This window comes from Ranitomeya variabilis, chromosome 4 (assembly GCF_051348905.1).
Source record: "Ranitomeya variabilis isolate aRanVar5 chromosome 4, aRanVar5.hap1, whole genome shotgun sequence".
In the NCBI taxonomy this organism is placed as follows: Eukaryota; Metazoa; Chordata; class Amphibia; order Anura; family Dendrobatidae; genus Ranitomeya; species Ranitomeya variabilis.
This window is the reverse complement of record NC_135235.1, coordinates 6,279,194-6,298,978: the sequence shown is the minus strand read 5'-3', so window position 1 is coordinate 6,298,978 and position 19,785 is coordinate 6,279,194. Positions and strand designations below refer to the sequence as shown.

Sequence of the window (19,785 nt, the reverse complement as noted above, 5' to 3'; positions counted from 1 at the left end):
CTCTGTCACCTGACCCATATCACCTCCTCACATCTGTCACCTGATACATATCATAACCTGCAGCTCTGTCACCTGACCCATATCACTTCCTCAGATCTGTCACCTGATACATATCACCTCCTCACATCTGTCACCTCACCTGACCCATATCACCTCCTCACATATGTCACCTGCTACATATCACCTGCAGCTCTGTCACCTGACCCATATCACCTCAGATCTGTCACCTGATACATATCATAACCTGCAGCTCTGTCACCTGACCCATATCACCTCCTCACATCTGTCACCTAATACATATCACCTCCTCACATCTGTCACCTGACCCATATCACCTCCTCAGATCTGTCACCTGATACATATCACCTCCTCAGATCTGTCACCTGATACATATCATAACCTGCAGCTCTGTCACCTGACCCATATCACCTCCTCACATCTGTCACCTAATACATATCACCTCCTCACATCTGTCACCTGACCCATATCACCTCCTCAGATCTGTCACCTGATACATATCATAACCTGCAGCTCTGTCACCTGACCCATATCTCCTCCTCAGATCTGTCACCTGATACATATCACCTCCTCAGATCTGTCACCTGATACATATCATAACCTGTAGCTCTGTCACCTGACCCATATCTCCTCCTGAGATCTGTCACCTGACCCATATCTCCTCCGATCTGTCACCTGATGCATGTTATAGCTCAGATCTGTCACCTGATACATATCACCTCCTCAGATCTGACACCTGATACATATCATAACCTGCAGCTCTGTCACCTGACACATATCTCCTCCTGAGATCTGTCACCTGACCCATATCTCCTCTGATCTGTCACCTGATGCATGTTATAGCATGTTATAGCTCGGATCTGTCACCTGATACATATTACATCTTCAGATTTGTCACCTGATGCATATTACAGCTCAGATCTTTCACCTGATGCATATTACAGCTCAGATCTGTCACCTGATACATATCTGTTATGATTATGTAACAACTCACATGGGAAAATAGGTAAAACACTGTAAACTGCAACTGACCCAGCTGGTTCCTGTACAGACTAGAGATATTGACCCCGCAATGCCTAAGGGTTCCTACATGGGCTGGAAAAGCTCTAACAACAGACTAAAGGATGGCAGATTGGACCTATACTGCCTGAAATTAATCGAGTGCTTCACATTCCTCCTAAAGAACCAGAGTTCGATTTACCTACAGAAGGGAAGGATGCTGGTATACGAAGAGATCCCAGAGTGAGTAAAGCAAACCATGAAATACAAAATGAGATATAAGGTGTATACTGCTAGAAAGTATGCAGCCTGCTTCCCAAACAAGAAACAAAACATTGGTGAAGGGTAAAGAACATAATCAGCTGAGATAAACCCTAGCTGGTCTTTCACTGACTGGCATAAACAATGGCAGTATGGCTGGTCATCCAAATGAGACTATCACCAGCAGGAAATACCAGCAGGTGGAAAGTATATAAAGCTGCACCAGAAAGGTGATAAGGCAAATGAGTAAATGAAAACAGCTGTTAACCTAAAGAAACTAAAGCAAGGATAACGTGTAACTTCTGTGGTTCAGTAGATAGACAAGCCGAACACAAAGCACAGGCCCAAGGGTTCAAACCCAGACACATGACAATATCACATCCTCAGACCTGTCAACTGATCCATATGACATCACATATCAGTTGCCTGATGTGTATCGTATCTCAGATCTGTCACCCAATAGAGATCATAACCTGCATCTGTCACCTGATCCGTATCACAGTCTCACATCTGTCACCTGATCGATATCACATCCAGGAGTTCTGTATCCTGATATATACACTATTCTTTTCTTCTCTCATAATCTATTTTGTACAGGGTTGGATATCAGATCCCTATGTTCGCCGGATTCTGTATCATGTTCCTCTCCACAATCAGTAAGTATCCAGGGGTGGATGGTGTCAGTCTATTATTATTCTAGTATTGCATACATCTGCCCATCCTCTCTCCATAGTGTTTGCTTTCTCCGGGACGTACACATTACTGTTCATTGCGAGGTCGCTGCAGGGAATCGGCTCATCCTGCTCATCTGTGGCAGGTAGGTGTCATATCTGAGTCATGTTATACCGATCAGGTTTTCGGGGCATAGGGTACTTGGCTGTTTGTCTTAATTCCTGGAAGTTGCTGGTACTTTTGACAGTTCTTTATCCGTGAGGTGCATGGTCATACCCAGAAACTGAAGAAAAGGACATACATAACCCCAGCCCCCGTAGTGCTGCTCCATGTGGAAGGATGGATGTGTATCTGTGAGAGCCATCCTAGACCTCTCTGGAGACTGGAGGTGATCGCTCCCAAGGGCCTTTATACCTGCTTGACTATCAGACTGGGGTTGCTCCTACATCTCTTGCAGACAGCAGGCAATCCAGACCAAGGAAAACAAGAAGGCGACAAGCAAAAGAATAATTTGGAGAGTGCACATCCTGCTCCATCTGTTATTGGAGTGTCTGTAAAGCGGATCTTGTTGGAAGTGCCGCGTGTTGCACATACTGCTTATAGACAAGTTCATGCACGAGTCTGTAGCCCTCAAAGTTCCTTGTTTCTTCTCATATGAGTTTTTAATTTCCTCCCTTTCCAGATAAAGGTCAGAGCTCCAGAGTCGGGAAGGGGGATTATTGCTCAGAGCAGCAACGGCACGGAGCGAACGAGGCCTCTAATCCATGTGTTTACCCCGCAGGTATGGGGATGCTCGCCAGTGTGTACACGGATGACGAGGAGCGAGGCAACGCCATGGGGATTGCGCTGGGAGGACTCGCTATGGGAGTACTGGGTCAGTCCATCATGACTTCTCGCTATTTAATAAGATGTCCTTTTCCCTAAAACCTTTCATTTCTAGAACTTTCTGTAATTATTATCTTAGTACTTTGATTCGTCTTCTCCTTTGACCTTTTCGGTTTGGTGAACCGGGTTTATCACTCAGACTTTACCTTTGGTTTGGTTGATAGAGCGGAGCGGGAACATGAGGACACAGGTGGGCTTGTTAGTATGGTTGGGGATGTCGTTGATGCACTGGAGCAAGGAGCACAGGGTCACTAGATTGTCTGAGGGACCGCGAGGTTGGTCTCCATTCTTCTGTGTCATCTCATTGCTACACGCACAGAAAGAATCGATTTGGCTTTTTCAACTTTCAGAGCAGACGTTTCCATTCTTGCATTGCCTATAGGTTTTCTGGCAAAGATCTCTCAGTGATAGGGTGCTCTCTACATGGGTGGTAGGTCCTAGTGACATAGTGAAAGGTTCCATCAAAGGAGGATGGAAGGGTCAAAAGATTCATTATTTCAGGATTTCATCTGAGTCGGTTCTTGGTTCCTCCTTATTTTGATGACAGGTTCCCTCTCAAGAAGATTGAGGAATAGCTCATATTCTAGATTACTCCATTGCTCTGTCGCTGGGGAAACATTATCATGAGAGTTCTAGGTTCCACCATTGCTGGGAAGTATTTATCATGAGATAGTTATAGATTCTTCTATTGCTAGGGATACTGTATCATGATACCTTTCCAAATTCCTCCATTGCTGGAGAGACTTTATCATGAGACAATTCTAGGCTCTTCAGTTGCTGGAGAGACATTATCCTGAGAAAATTTCAGGTTCCTCCAATACTGGGAAAACTTTATTATGAGACAGTTCTAGGTTCATCCATTGCTGTATAGACTTTATCGGGCATGAGACAATTCTAGGTTCTTACATTGCTTTAGAGACATTCTAATGAGACAGTTCTACGTTTCTCCATTGTTTGTAAAACTTTTTCATGACACCATTCTAGGTTCTTTCATTGCTCTGAAGACTTCATCCTGAGATGTTCTAGGTTCCTCCATTGCTTGGGAGACTTTATCATGAGAAAGTTCCAGGTTCCTTCATCACTGGGAGCACTTTACCATCAGACAGTTCTAGGTTATTTCATTACTGGGGAGACTTTATAATAAGACAGTGCTAGGACCATCCATTGCTCAACAGACTTTATTGTGAGACAGTTCTTTGTTCCTCCATTTATGGGGAGGCTTTATAATGAGACCGTTCTAGGTTCTTTCATTTCTGGTCAAACTTCTTATTGACACAGTTCCAAGTTCCTCCATTGCTTGGGAGACTTTACCATGAGACAGTTCTAGGTTCCTTCATTGCTGAATAGACTTTAGCATGAGACAGTTCTAGGTTCCCCCATTGCTGGTGAGACTTTATCATGAGACACTCTTGATTCCTCTGTTGCTGGGGAGACTCAGTCATGAGACAGTTCTAGGTTCCTTCATTGCTGGAGAGACTTTATCATGATACAGTTCCAGGTTTCTCCATTGCTGAGGAGACTTAATCATGAGACAGTTCTAGGCTCTTCAATTGCTGAGGAGACTTTATCATGAGACACTCTTCATTCCTCTGTTGCTGGAGAGACTTAATCATGAGACAGTTCTACGCTCCTCAGTGTGGTGGTGATTAGGTTTCCTTTTTGTCTCGATGTCCGACTTCACTGGAGATTTTATTGCCATTATTATCTGTTGTTGTTTTTTCTCTTCTCTCCTTGCAGTGGGACCTCCATTTGGAAGTATTTTGTATGAGTTTGTGGGGAAGACGGCTCCATTCCTGGTGCTCGCGGTGCTAGTTCTCTTCGATGGAGGTTGCTATTATTAGATTCGATTCTTCTTATCAGGCAAATAATGATGTGTAATAGATAAGATTGTGTCTAATGTCCCCTGTGTATTCTAATGTCTCCTCTGTCCTCAGCTCTTCAGCTCTTCATTCTTCAACCTTCTAGAGTTCAGCCAGAGGTGAGTCCACAGAGGACGCGGAGGAGCGCAGCGATGGCCACGATACAACCACGTCCACAGACTAATGTCCTCCTATTCTTTTAGAGTCAAACGGGGACATCACTATTCACCCTCCTGAGAGACCCGTACATCATCATTGCGGCAGGTACTCGCAGTATATAGATATATCCCAGGGGGGAGCGGTCCCTATACTCTCGCTAGATGGAAGAAAGTATGTGCCCCCCACATCCACCTCCGGGGGCTTCTCTGTCATCTACATCCATAGACATTAATATGGAGAAAGTATGTGCCCCCCACATCCACCTCCGGGGGCTTCTGTCCTCATCTACATCCATAGACATTAATATGGAGGAAGTATGTGCCCCCCACATCCACCTCCGGGGGCTTCTCTGTCCTCATCTATAGCCATAGACATTAATATGGAGAAAGTATGTGCCCCCCACATCCTCCTCCGGGGGCTTCTCTGTCATCTACATCCATAGACATTAATATGGAGAAAGTATGTGCCCCCCACATCCACCTCCGGGGGCTTCTCTGTCCTCATCTATAGCCATAGACATTAATATGGAGAAAGTATGTGCCCCCCACATCCACCTCCGGGGGCTTCTCTGTCCTCATCTACATCCATAGACATTAATATGGAGAAAGTATGTGCCCCCCACATCCTCCTCCGGGGGCTTCTCTGTCCTCATCTACATCCATAGACATTAATATGGAGAAAGTATGTGCCCCCCACATCCACCTCCGGGGGCTTCTCTGTCATCTACATCCATAGACATTAATATGGAGAAAGTATGTGCCCCCCACATCCTCCTCTGGGGGCTTCTCTGTCCTCATCTACATCCATAGACATTAATATGGAGAAAGTATGTGCCCCCCACATCCACCTCCGGGGGCTTCTCTGTCATCTACATCCATAGACATTAATATGGAGAAAGTATGTGCCCCCCACATCCTCCTCCGGGGGCTTCTCTGTCCTCATCTACATCCATAGACATTAATATGGAGAAAGTATGTGCCCCCCACATCCACCTCCGGGGGCTTCTCTGTCCTCATCTACATTCATAGACATTAATATGGAGGAAAGTATTTGTGCAAGTTCTCCCACTTAGAAAGATGAGTGACCTGTAAGTGACATCATACTGTAGGTCGACCACAACTATAAGAATCAAAATGAGAAAACAAATCCAGAAAATCACCTTGTCTGATTTGGAAGATTTATTTTGCAAATTATGGTGGAAAATAAGTATTTGGTCATTAACAAAAGTTCATCTCAATATTTTGTTATATATCCTTTGTTGGCAATAACAGAGGTGAAACGTTTTCTGTAAGTCTCCACAAGGTTGGCATACACTGTTGGTGGTATCTGTTGGTGGTATCTGGCCCATTCCTCCATGCAGATCTCCTCTAGAGCAGTGATGTTTTTGGCTTTTCGCTTGGCAACACGGATTTTCAACTCCCTCCAAAGGTTTTCTATGGGGTTGAGATCTGGAGACTGGCTTGGCCACTCCAGGACCCTCATATGCTTGTTACGAAGCCTCTCCTGTTTGCCCTGTCGGTGTGCTTGGGATCATTATGCAGAAAGACCCATCCACGTTTCATCTTCAATGCCCTTTCTGATGGAAGGAGGTTTGCACTCAAAATCTCACGATACATGGCCCCATTCATTCATTCATTCATTCATTCATTCATTCATGTACACAGATCAGTCCTCCTGTTCCCTTTGCAGAGAAACAGTCCCAAAGCGTGATGTTGCCACCCCCGTGCTTCACAGTAGGTATGGTGTTCTTTGGATGCAGCTCAGCATTCGGTCTCCTCCAAACACGACGAGTTTTGTTTCTACCAAACAGTTCTACTTTGGTTTCATCAGACCATATGACATTCTCCCAATACTCTTCTGGATAATCCAAATGCTCTCTAGCAAACTTCAGACGGGCCCGGACATGTACTGACTTAAGCAGGGGGACACGTCTGGCACTGTAGGATCTGAGTCCCTGGTGGCGTAGTGTGTTACTGATAGTAACCTTTGTTACAGTGGTCCCAGATCTATGCAGGTCATTCACTAGGTCCCCACGTGTGGTTCTGGGATTTTTGCTCACCGTTCTTGTGATAATTTTGACCCCACGGGGTGAGATCTTGCGTGGAGCCCCAGATCGAGGGAGATTATCAGTGGTCTTGTATGTCTTCCATTTTTTTATTATTGCTCCCACAGTTGATTTAATCGCACCAAGCTGCTTGCCTATTGAAGATTCAGTCTTCCCAGCCTGGTGCAGGGCTACAATTCTGGTGTCCTTCACAGCTCTTTGGTCTTCACCATAGTGGAATTTGGAGTGTGACTGTGTGAGGTTGTGGACAGGAGTCTTTTATACTTATAACAAGTTCAAACAGCTGCCATTACTACAGATAATGAGTGGAGGACAGAGGAGCCTCTTAAAGAAGAAGTTACATGTCTGTGAGAGCCAGAAATCGACACTCGTTTCAGAAATGAATTCCTTTGTCAGGGGGAAATCCCCTGATGAAGGCATTCATTTCCGAATCGTGCGTTGGGGTGTGCGTGTCATTAGGACCTGATGTGCTGTGAACTCTATTTTTGGGCTCCCTCTAGTGGTCACAAGCGGTACTGTGTAGTGTTGTCTTTTTGCAGGTTGGCAGCATCAGCTGGTTCGTTATCCTTGGTTGGTTTCCTATTTAGCTCACCTGGATACTCAGTTCCTTGCCTGCTCTCAATGTATTCAGTGCTCTTCAGATTCCTTGTGACTACCTTGCTCCCAGTCTCTCCAAGACAAGCTAAGTTTTTGTTTGTTTATTTTTTGATTATCAGCATTCATCATGTTTCTTGTCCAGCTTGCTAAAATGTGATTTCCTCGCTTGCTGGTTGCTCTAGGGGACTGAGTTTCTCCCCCCACACCGTTAGTTGGTGCGGGGGTTCTTGAAATCTCAGTGTGGATATTTTGTAAGGGTTTTTTACTGACTGCACAGACCCCTTTTCTATTTTCTGCTTTCTAGTATTAGTGGGCCTCATTTGCTGAATCTGCTTTCACCCCTGTGTATGTGCCTTCCTCTTACCTCACCATTATTATTTGTTGGAGGCTTCTATATCTTTGGGGATTATTTCTCTGGAGGCAAGTGAGGTCTTTCTTTCTCTCTAGGGGTAGTTAGTTGCTCAGGCTGGCTCGAGACGTCTAGGATTTTAGACACATTCACCGGCTACCTTTAGTGTGTTGGATAGGTTCAGATTTGCGGTCAGTCCAGTTTGCCACCTCTCTAGAGCTTGTCCTATGTTTTGTTACTTAGCTGGAGTATTTTGTGATCCTCAACCACTAAGGATCATAACAGTAGAGCAGGCCAAAAAGTGTTTAATGCATCGCAGAAGTGGGATAAAAAGAAGACCTGAGTACATTTTTTTTTTTTTCCTCCCGCTTTTCCTTTGCTGCAGTCTGTTTAGCTTCTTTCATCCCCTTGAACTCTGGGTGGTTTTGAGCTCAGCTGCAGACATGGATGTTCAGACTCTGGCTTCTAGTGTGGATCATCTTGCTGCACGGGTGCAAAGTATTCAGGATTTTGTTATTCATAGCCCTATGTCTGAACCAAAAATACCCATTCCTGAGTTGTTTTCTGGAGATAGATCTAGGTTTCTAAATTTTAAGAATAATTGTAAGTTATTTCTATCTCTGAGACCTCGTTCCTCTGGTGATTCCGCTCAGCAAGTTAAAATTGTTATCTCCTTGTTACGTGGCGACCCTCAAGATTGGGCTTTCTCTCTGGCGCCAGGAGATCCTGCATTCCTTAATGTAGATGCATTTTTTCTGGCTCTTGGACTGCTTTATGAGGAGCCTAATCTTGAGAATCAGGCAGAAAAAGCGTTGCTGGCTATCTCTCAAGGTCAGGATGAAGCAGAGGTGTATTGTAAAAAATTTCGGAAATGGTCGGTGCTTACTCAATGGAATGAGTGTGCCCTGGCTGCAAATTTCAGAGAAGGTCTTTCTGAGGCCGTTAAGAATGTTATGGTGGGGTTTCCCACCCCTACAAGTCTGAGTGATTCTATGGCTTTAGCCATTCAGGTTGATCGGCGTTTGCGGGAGCGCAAATCTGCTCATCCTTTGGCGGTATTTTCTGAACAGAGACCTGAGTCTATGCAATGTGACCGAACTCTGACCAGAATTAAGCGACAAAGTCATAGACGTCAAAATGGGTTGTGCTTTTACTGTGGTGATTCTACTCATGTTATCTCAGCATGCTCTAAACGCTTAAAAAAAATCGCTAAACCTGTCACCATTGGTACTATACAGCCTAAATTTATTTTGTCTGTTACTTTGATTTGTTCTTTGTAGTCCTAGGGCTTTTGTGGATTCGGGTGCTGCCCTGAATCTGATGGATTTGTCGTTTGCCAGGCGCTGTGGTTTTGTCCTGGAGCCTTTGGAATTTCCCATTCCTCTGAGGGGAATTGATGCTACGCCATTGGCTGAGAATAAGCCTCAGTATTGGACGCAAATGACCATGTGCATGACTCCCGTATATCAGGAGGTGATTCGCTTTCTTGTTCTGCATAATTTGCATGATGTTGTCGTTTTGGGTCTGCCATGGCTGCAGGCTCATAATCCAGTTTTAGATTGGAAAGCTATGTCTGTGTGAAGTTGGGGTTGTCAGGGAATTCATGGCGATGCTCCGTTGGTGTCTATTGCTTCTTCCACTCCTTCTGAGGTCCCTGAGTTTTTGTCTGACTACCAGGATGTATTTGATGAGCCCAGGTCCAGTGCCCTGCCCCCTCATAGGGATTGTGACTGTGCTATAAATTTAATTCCTGGTAGTAAATTCCCTAAGGGACGACTTTTTAATGTGTCTATACCAGAGCATGCTGCGATGCGGAGTTATATAAAGGAGTCTTTGGAGAAGGGACATATTCGTCCATCCTCTTCCCCTCTTGGTGCAGGATTTTTTTTTTGTGGCCAAGAAGGACGGTTCTTTGAGACCTTGTATAGATTATCGTCTTCTGAATAAAATCACAGTCAAATTTCAGTATCCTTTACCACTATTGTCTGATTTGTTTGCTCGGATTAAGGGTGCCAGTTGGTTCACCAAGATAGATCTCCGTGGTGCGTATAACCTTGTGCGCATTAAGCAGGGAGATGAATGGAAAACAGCATTTAATACGCCTGAAGGCCATTTTGAGTACTTGGTGATGCCTTTTGGACTCTCTAATGCTCCTTCTGTGTTTCAGTCCTTCATGCATGACATCTTCCGAGAATATCTGGATAAATTTATGATTGTTTATCTGGATGACATTTTGGTCTTTTCTGATGATTGGGAGTCCCATGTGAAGCAGGTCAGGATGGTGTTTCAGGTCCTGCGTGCTAATGCTTTATTTGTGAAGGGCTCAAAATGCCTCTTCGGAGTAGAGAAGGTCTCCTTTTTGGGTTTTATTTTTTCTCCTTCTACTGTGGAGATGGACCCAGTCAAGGTCCAGGCTATTCATTACTGGACTCAGCCCACGTCTGTTAAGAGTCTTCAGAAGTTCTTGGGTTTTGCTAATTTTTACCGTCGTTTCATCGCTAATTTTTCTAGCGTGGTTAAACCTTTGACGGATTTGACCAAGAAGGGTTCTGATGTTACTAATTGGTCTCCTGCGGCCGTGGAGGCCTTTCGGGAGCTGAAGCACCGGTTTTCTTCAGCTCCAGTCTTATGTCAGCCAGATGTCTCTCTCCCCTTCCAGGTCGAGGTTGATGCTTCTGAGATTGGAGCAGGGGCTGTTTTGTCGCAGAGAAGCTCTGATGGCTCTGTGATGAAGCCATGTGCTTTCTTTTCAAGAAAGTTTTCGCCTGCCGAGCGGAATTATGATGTTGGTAATCGGGAGTTGTTGGCTATGAAGTGGGCATTTGAGGAGTGGCGACATTGGCTCGAAGGAGCTAAACATCGCGTGGTGGTCTTGACTGATCACAAAAATCTGATTTACCTTGAATCTGCCAAGCGCCTGAATCCTAGACAGGCTCGTTGGTCGTTGTTTTTCTCCCGTTTCAACTTCGTGGTCTCATACCTGCCTGGTTCGAAGAACGTGAAAGCTGATGCACTTTCTAGGAGTTTTGTGCCTGACTCTCCGGGAGTTTCTGAGCCAGCTGGTATTCTCAGAGAGGGAGTGATTTTGTCTGCCATTTCCCCAGATTTGCGACGAGTGCTGCAGAAATTTCAGGCGGATAGACCTGACCGTTGTCCACCAGAGAGACTGTTTGTCCCGGATAGATGGACCAGCAGAGTTATTTCCGAGGTTCATTCTTCGGTGTTGGCGGGTCATCCTGGGATTTTTGGTACCAGGGATTTGGTGGCTAGGTTCTTCTGGTGGCCTTCCTTGTCGCGGGATGTGCGTTCCTTTGTGCAGTCTTGTGGGATTTGTGCTTGGGCTAAGCCTTGCTGTTCTCGTGCCAGCGGTTTGCTTTTGCCTTTGCCTATTCCGAAAAGGCCTTGGACGCACATTTCCATGGATTTTATTTCGGATCTTCCAGTATCTCAGAAAATGTCTGTCATCTGGGTGGTGTGTGATCGTTTTTCCAAGATGGTCCATTTGGTGCCCTTGCCTAAGTTGCCTTCTTCCTCTGATTTGGTTCCTCTATTTTTTCAGAATGTGGTTCGCTTACACGGCATTCCTGAAAATATTGTGTCTGATAGAGGATCCCAGTGTGTGTCCAGGTTTTGGCGGACTTTTTGTGCTAAGATGGGCATTGATTTGTCTTTTTCGTCAGCCTTCCATCCTCAGACTAATGGCCAAACCGAGCGAACTAATCAGACGTTGGAAACTTATTTGAGATGTTTTGTTTCTGCTGATCAGGATGATTGGGTGACTTTTTTGCCATTGGCCGAGTTTACCCTTAATAATCGGGCTAGTTCTGCTACTTTGGTTTCGCCTTTTTTCTGCAATTCTGGTTTCCATCCTCGTTTTTCCTCGGGTCAGGTTGAGCCTTCTGACTGTCCTGGGGTAGATTCTGTGGTGGATAGGTTGCAGCAGATTTGGAACCATGTGGTGGACAATTTGAGGTTGTCACAGGAGAAGGCTCAGCGCTTTGCCATCCGCCGCCGCGGTGTGGGTCCCCGACTTCGTGTTGGGGATTTGGTGTGGCTGTCTTCTCGGTATGTTCCTATGAAGGTCTCCTCTCCTAAATTCAAGCCTCGCTTCATCGGTCCTTATAAGATCTTGGAAATCCTTAACCCGGTGTCTTTTCGTTTGGATCTCCCAGCATCGTTTGCCATTCATGGTGTGTTTCATAGGTCTTTGTTGCGGAGGTATGTGGTACCTGTGGTTCCTTCTGTTGAGCCTCCTGCTCCGGTGCTGGTCGAGGGCGAATTGGAGTACGTGGTGGAGAAGATTTTGGATTCTCGTATCTCTAGACGGAGGCTTCAGTATTTGGTTAAGTGGAAGGGCTATGGTCAGGAGGATAATTCCTGGGTTGTCGCCTCTGATGTTCATGCGGCCGATTTGGTTCATGCCTTCCACGCGGCTCATCCTGATCGCCCTGGGGGTCTTGATGAGGGTTCGGTGACCCCTCCTCAAGGGGGGGGTACTGTTGTGAACTCTATTTTTGGGCTCCCTCTAGTGGTCACAAGCGGTACTGTGTAGTGTTGTCTTTTTGCAGGTTGGCAGCATCAGCTGGTTCGTTATCCTTGGTTGGTTTCCTATTTAGCTCACCTGGATACTCAGTTCCTTGCCTGCTCTCAATGTATTCAGTGCTCTTCAGATTCCTTGTGACTACCTTGCTCCCAGTCTCTCCAAGACAAGCTAAGTTTTTGTTTGTTTATTTTTTGATTATCAGCATTCATCATGTTTCTTGTCCAGCTTGCTAAAATGTGATTTCCTCGCTTGCTGGTTGCTCTAGGGGACTGAGTTTCTCCCCCCACACCGTTAGTTGGTGCGGGGGTTCTTGAAATCTCAGTGTGGATATTTTGTAAGGGTTTTTTACTGACCGCACAGACCCCTTTTCTATTTTCTGCTTTCTAGTATTAGTGGGCCTCATTTGCTGAATCTGCTTTCACCCCTGTGTATGTGCCTTCCTCTTACCTCACCGTTATTATTTGTTGGGGGCTTCTATATCTTTGGGGATTATTTCTCTGGAGGCAAGTGAGGTCTTTCTTTCTCTCTAGGGGTAGTTAGTTTCTCAGGCTGGTGTTGTGAATTTGCCTTTTGCTCCCTCTAGTGGTTGCTAGTTTTTTGACTCTGGTTTTTCTGTCATTCCTTTTATCCGCACCTGGGTCGTTAGTTAGGGGTGTTGCTATATAAGCTCCCTGGACCTTCAGTTCAATGCCTGGCAACGTAGTTATCAGAGCTAGTCTGCTGTGCTCTTGTCTACTGATCCTGGTTCCAGTTATATCAGCTAAGTCTGCCTTTTGCTTTTTGCTATTTGTTTTGGTTTTGTATTTTTGTCCAGCTTGTTCCAAATCTATATCCTGACCTTTGCTGGAAGCTCTAGGGGGGCTGGTGTTCTCCCCCCGGACCGTTAGACGGTTCGGGGGTTCTTGAATTTCCAGTGTGGATTTTGATAGGGTTTTTGTTGACCATATAAGTTACCTTTCTTTATTCTGCTATCAGTAAGCGGGCCTCTCTGTGCTAAACCTGGTTCATTTCTGTGTTTGTCATTTCCTCTTACCTAACCGTCATTATTTGTGGGGGGCTTCTATCCAGCTTTGGGGTCCCCTTCTCTGGAGGCAAGAAAGGTCTTTGTTTTCCTCTACTAGGGGTAGCTAGATTCTCCGGCTGGCGCGTGTCATCTAGAATCAACGTAGGAATGATCCCCGGCTACTTCTAGTGTTGGCGTTAGGAGTAGATATATGGTCAACCCAGTTACCACTGCCCTATGAGCTGGATTTTTGTACTCTGCAGACTACCACGTTCCTCTGAGACCCTCGCCATTGGGGTCATAACAGTTTGCCAGGCCAGTATTAAATGTTTAATGCATTGCAGAAGAGGGATTATAAGAAAGAAGATTCTGAGTTTTTTTTTTTTTTTCTTCTTCCCCTTTACCTCAGAGTGGCTATGCTTGCTGCAGACATGAATGTCCAGACCTTGATTACAAGTGTGGACCAGCTGGCTACTCGTGTGCAGGGCATACAAGACTATGTTATCAGAAATCCTAGGTCAGAACCTAAAATACCGATTCCTGAACTGTTTTCCGGAGACAGGTTTAAGTTTAGGAATTTCGTGAATAATTGTAAATTGTTTTTGTCCCTGAGACCCTGTTCATCTGGAGATTCTGCTCAGCAAGTAAAAATTGTTATTTCGTTCTTACGGGGCGACCCTCAGGATTGGGCTTTTTCGCTGGCGCCAGGAGATCCGGCATTGGCTGATCTTGATGCGTTTTTTCTGGCGCTCGGTTTACTTTATGAGGAACCCAATCTTGAGATTCAGGCAGAAAAAGCCTTGCTGGCTATGTCTCAGGGGCAGGACGAGGCTGAAGTGTATTGCCAAAAATTTCGGAAATGGTCCGTTCTGACACATTGGAACGAGTGTGCACTGGCCGCTAATTTTAGAAATGGCCTTTCTGAAGCCATTAAGAATGTTATGGTGGGTTTTCCCATTCCCACAGGTCTGAATGATACTATGGCACTGGCTATTCAAATTGACCGGCGGTTGCGGGAGCGCAAAACCGCAAATTCCCTCATGGTGTTGTCTGAACGGACACCTGATTTAATGCAATGTGATAGAATCCTGACTAGAAATGAGCGGAAAATTCATAGACGCCGGAATGGCTTGTGCTACTACTGTGGTGATTCTACACATGTTATCTCAGCATGCTCTAAACGTATAGCTAAGGTTGTTAGTCCTGTCACCGTTGGTAATTTGCAACCTAAATTTATTCTGTCTGTAACTTTGATTTGCTCACTGTCATCTTATCCTGTCATGGCGTTTGTAGATTCAGGTGCTGCCCTGAGTCTCATGGATCTCTCATTTGCTAAGCGCTGTGGTTTTACTCTTGAACCATTAGAAAATCCTATTCCTCTTAGGGGTATTGATGCTACACCATTGGCAGCAAATAAACCGCAGTATTGGACACAGGTTACCATGTGCATGACTCCTGAACACCGCGAGGTGATACGTTTCCTGGTTTTACATAAAATGCATGATTTGGTTGTTTTAGGGCTGCCATGGTTACAGACCCATAATCCAGTCCTGGACTGGAAGGCTATGTCAGTCTCAAGTTGGGGCTGTCGTGGTATTCATGGGGATTCCCTGCCTGTGTCTATTGCTTCTTCTACGCCTTCGGAAGTTCCGGAGTATTTGTCTGATTATCAGGATGTCTTCAGTGAGTCTGAGTCCAGTGCACTGCCTCCTCATAGGGACTGTGACTGTGCTATAGATTTGATCCCAGGCAGTAAATTTCCTAAGGGAAGACTGTTTAATCTGTCGGTACCTGAACATACCGCTATGCGTTCATATATCAAGGAGTCTCTGGAGAAAGGACATATTCGTCCGTCTTCTTCCCCTCTTGGTGCGGGATTCTTTTTTGTGGCAAAAAAGGACGGATCTTTGAGACCTTGTATTGATTATCGGCTTTTAAATAAGATCACTGTCAAATTTCAGTATCCTTTACCGCTGTTGTCTGACTTGTTTGCCCGGATTAAGGGTGCCAAGTGGTTCACCAAGATAGACCTTCGTGGTGCGTACAACCTTGTGCGCATTAAGCAAGGTGATGAATGGAAAACCGCATTCAATACGCCCGAAGGTCATTTTGAGTACTTGGTGATGCCTTTTGGGCTCTCCAATGCGCCTTCAGTTTTTCAGTCCTTTATGCATGACATTTTCCGGAAGTATCTGGATAAATTTTTGATTGTTTATCTGGATGATATTTTGGTTTTTTCTGATAATTGGGATTCGCATGTGGAGCAGGTCAGGTTGGTCTTTAAAATTTTGCGTGAAAATTCTTTGTTTGTCAAGGGCTCAAAGTGTCTCTTTGGTGTACAGAAGGTTCCCTTTTTGGGGTTCATTTTTTCCCCTTCTGCTGTGGAGATGGACCCAGTCAAGGTCCGAGCTATTCTTGATTGGACTCAGCCCTCGTCAGTTAAGAGTCTTCAGAAGTTCTTGGGCTTCGCTAACTTCTACCGTCGTTTTATCGCTAATTTTTCTAGCATTGTGAAACCTTTGACGGATATGACCAAGAAGGGCTCCGATGTAGCTAACTGGGCTCCTGCTGCCGTGGAGGCTTTCCAGGAGTTGAAACGCCGGTTTACTTCGGCGCCTGTTTTGTGCCAGCCTGACGTCTCACTTCCCTTTCAGGTTGAGGTGGATGCTTCGGAGATTGGGGCAGGGGCCGTTTTGTCGCAGAGAGGCCCTGGTTGCTCTGTTATGAAACCTTGTGCCTTTTTCTCTAGGAAGTTTTCGCCTGCCGAGCGAAATTATGATGTGGGCAATCGGGAGTTGTTGGCCATGAAATGGGCATTTGAGGAGTGGCGTCATTGGCTCGAGGGTGCTAAGCATCGTGTGGTGGTCTTGACTGATCACAAAAATCTGATGTATCTCGAGTCTGCTAAACGCCTTAATCCGAGACAGGCCCGCTGGTCATTGTTTTTCTCCCGCTTTGATTTTGTTGTCTCGTATTTACCAGGTTCAAAGAATGTGAAGGCCGATGCTCTTTCTAGGAGCTTTGTGCCTGATGCTCCTGGAGTCGCTGATCCTGTTGGTATTCTTAAAGATGGAGTTATCTTGTCAGCTATTTCTCCGGATCTGCGACGTGTGTTGCAGAGATTTCAGGCTGATAGGCCTGAGTCTTGTCCACCTGACAGACTGTTTGTCCCGGATAAGTGGACCAGCAGAGTCATTTCCGAGGTTCATTCCTCGGTGTTGGCAGGTCACCCGGGAATTTTTGGCACCAGAGATCTGGTGGCCAGGTCCTTTTGGTGGCCTTCCTTGTCAAGGGATGTGCGGTCATTTGTGCAGTCCTGTGGGACTTGTGCTCGAGCTAAGCCTTGCTGTTCTCGTGCCAGCGGTTTGCTCTTGCCCTTGCCTGTCCCGAAGAGACCTTGGACACATATCTCCATGGATTTCATTTCTGATCTTCCGCTATCTCAGGGCATGTCCGTTATCTGGGTGATATGTGATCGCTTCTCCAAGATGGTCCATTTGGTTCCTTTGCCTAAGCTGCCTTCCTCTTCCGATCTGGTTCCTGTGTTTTTCCAGAACGTGGTTCGTTTGCACGGCATCCCTGAGAATATTGTGTCAGACAGAGGATCCCAGTTCGTTTCCAGGTTCTGGCGATCCTTTTGTAGTAGGATGGGCATTGATTTGTCGTTTTCGTCTGCTTTCCATCCTCAGACTAATGGACAGACGGAGCGAACCAATCAGACTTTGGAGGCTTATTTGAGGTGTTTTGTCTCTGCTGATCAGGACGATTGGGTGACATTCTTGCCGTTGGCTGAGTTTGCCCTTAATAATCGGGCTAGTTCCGCCACCTTGGTTTCACCTTTTTTCTGCAACTCTGGTTTCCATCCTCGCTTTTCTTCGGGTCATGTGGAGCCTTCTGACTGTCCTGGGGTGGATTCTGTGGTGGATAGGTTGCAGCAGATCTGGAATCATGTGGTGGACAACTTGAAGTTGTCACAGGAGAAGGCTCAGCGCTTTGCCAACCGCCGCCGCGGTGTGGGTCCCTGACTACGCGTTGGGGATTTGGTATGGCTTTCTTCCCGCTTTGTTCCTATGAAGGTCTCCTCTCCCAAATTTAAACCTCGTTTTATTGGGCCTTACAAGATATTGGAAATCCTTAATCCTGTATCTTTTCGTCTGGATCTTCCTGTGTCGTTTGCTATTCACAATGTATTTCATAGGTCCTTGTTGCGGCGGTACATTGTGCCTGTAGTTCCTTCTGTTGAGCCTCCTGCTCCGGTGTTGGTTGAGGGCGAGTTGGAGTACGTGGTGGAGAAGATCTTGGATTCTCGCCTCTCCAGGCGGAGGCTTCAGTACCTGGTCAAGTGGAAGGGCTATGGTCAGGAGGATAATTCCTGGGTGGTCGCCTCTGATGTTCATGCGGCCGATTTAGTTCGTGCCTTTCATGCCGCTCATCCTGATCGCCCTGGTGGTCGTGGTGAGGGTTCGGTGACCCCTCACTAAGGGGGGGGTACTGTTGTGAATTTGCCTTTTGCTCCCTCTAGTGGTTGCTAGTTTTTTGACTCTGGTTTTTCTGTCATTCCTTTTATCCGCACCTGGGTCGTTAGTTAGGGGTGTTGCTATATAAGCTCCCTGGACCTTCAGTTCAATGCCTGGCAACGTAGTTATCAGAGCTAGTCTGCTGTGCTCTTGTCTACTGATCCTGGTTCCAGTTATATCAGCTAAGTCTGCCTTTTGCTTTTTGCTATTTGTTTTGGTTTTGTATTTTTGTCCAGCTTGTTCCAAATCTATATCCTGACCTTTGCTGGAAGCTCTAGGGGGGCTGGTGTTCTCCCCCCGGACCGTTAGACGGTTCGGGGGTTCTTGAATTTCCAGTGTGGATTTTGATAGGGTTTTTGTTGACCATATAAGTTACCTTTCTTTATTCTGCTATCAGTAAGCGGGCCTCTCTGTGCTAAACCTGGTTCATTTCTGTGTTTGTCATTTCCTCTTACCTAACCGTCATTATTTGTGGGGGGCTTCTATCCAGCTTTGGGGTCCCCTTCTCTGGAGGCAAGAAAGGTCTTTGTTTTCCTCTACTAGGGGTAGCTAGATTCTCCGGCTGGCGCGTGTCATCTAGAATCAACGTAGGAATGATCCCCGGCTACTTCTAGTGTTGGCGTTAGGAGTAGATATATGGTCAACCCAGTTACCACTGCCCTATGAGCTGGATTTTTGTACTCTGCAGACTACCACGTTCCTCTGAGACCCTCGCCATTGGGGTCATAACAGGCTGGCTCGAGACGTCTAGGATTTTAGACACGCTCACCGGCTACCTTTAGTGTGTTGGATAGGTTCAGATTTGCGGTCAGTCCAGTTTACCACCTCTCTAGAGCTTGTCCTATGTTTTGTTACTTAGCTGGAGTATTTTGTGATCCTCAACCACTAAGGATCATAACACTGATGGACCTTAAAGTTATATACGGTACCCTCCTTTACTCGCGTTTACTCGCTTTTTTTTCACACTTATGCACTTTGTCTCCACTAGGAGGAGATTTCCCCTCACTATTTTGGATATATATAACTACGGTATATGTTTTTTGGATGATGTTATTTATCTTTTTTGGTTGCTATATACACATTCCACTTACCAATTGATTTTTTATGATTTTTTCTGAGTTTTAATTAATACACTCTGTATCATTGTATATACAGTCATAATACGTGCACATGTTTTTAAACAGTACTACTGTTTGCCACTATTGTTGAATAAAGGTAATTCTATTTGAACATTCCTTGTCTGGGCTCTCGTGGCTATCCATTGTTCTAGGGTGTTTCTATTGAGTGGCCATGGGGCCAGAGATTATACATGGGGGATTGGATGTTATACATCGGGGGGCTATGGGGTCATAGGTTATACACCTTGGGGCTATGGGGTTGGATGTCACACACCGGGGGGCTATGGGGTAGGACGTCATACACCTTGGGGCTTTGGGGTTGGATGTCATACACCTTGGGGCTTTGGGGTAGGATGTCATAAACCTTGGGGCTTTGGGGTAGGATGTCACACACCGGGGGCCATGGGGTTGGATGCCATACACCTTGGGGTTATCGGGTTGGATGTTGTCACGATTCACACCGTGCTGCCAACACTATGTCACAGGTCCCAGCAGTATGTCAGGGATCCCGGGGAGGAAACCTTTATCGTCCCCACTACTCACACCAATTTGTCACAAACCGGGGTTGTTTGGTTGCCCCCTGGTTCCTTCTGAAGGGGATTTATCTATATCCCACTTCCTAGTTCCAGTTTGGAACTTGCAGCTCTCTGGCGCCCCCCTTACCCTCAGGTCAGACTAGGTACTGCACCTAGGGTAATTAGTCGCCAGGAAGGCTGCCTGCTATGTACTGGCAATGGGGC

The 19,785-nt window shown here is 45.9% G+C and overlaps 1 protein-coding gene across 2 annotated transcripts in view; it reads left to right on the top strand.

Annotated features, from left to right (window-relative positions):
* The window catches only part of SLC18A2 (solute carrier family 18 member A2), a 295,896-nt gene that overhangs the window by 234,693 nt on the left and 41,418 nt on the right, over nucleotides 1–19,785 (top strand). For both annotated transcript variants that reach the window (XM_077257892.1, XM_077257891.1), the window contains 6 exons: nucleotides 1,876–1,934; nucleotides 2,012–2,095; nucleotides 2,732–2,824; nucleotides 4,573–4,662; nucleotides 4,770–4,813; nucleotides 4,898–4,958. In XM_077257892.1, coding sequence (XP_077114007.1) covers nucleotides 1,876–1,934; nucleotides 2,012–2,095; nucleotides 2,732–2,824; nucleotides 4,573–4,662; nucleotides 4,770–4,813; nucleotides 4,898–4,958 — 431 coding nt within the window. The remainder of the gene's footprint in view (nucleotides 1–1,875; nucleotides 1,935–2,011; nucleotides 2,096–2,731; nucleotides 2,825–4,572; nucleotides 4,663–4,769; nucleotides 4,814–4,897; nucleotides 4,959–19,785) is intronic.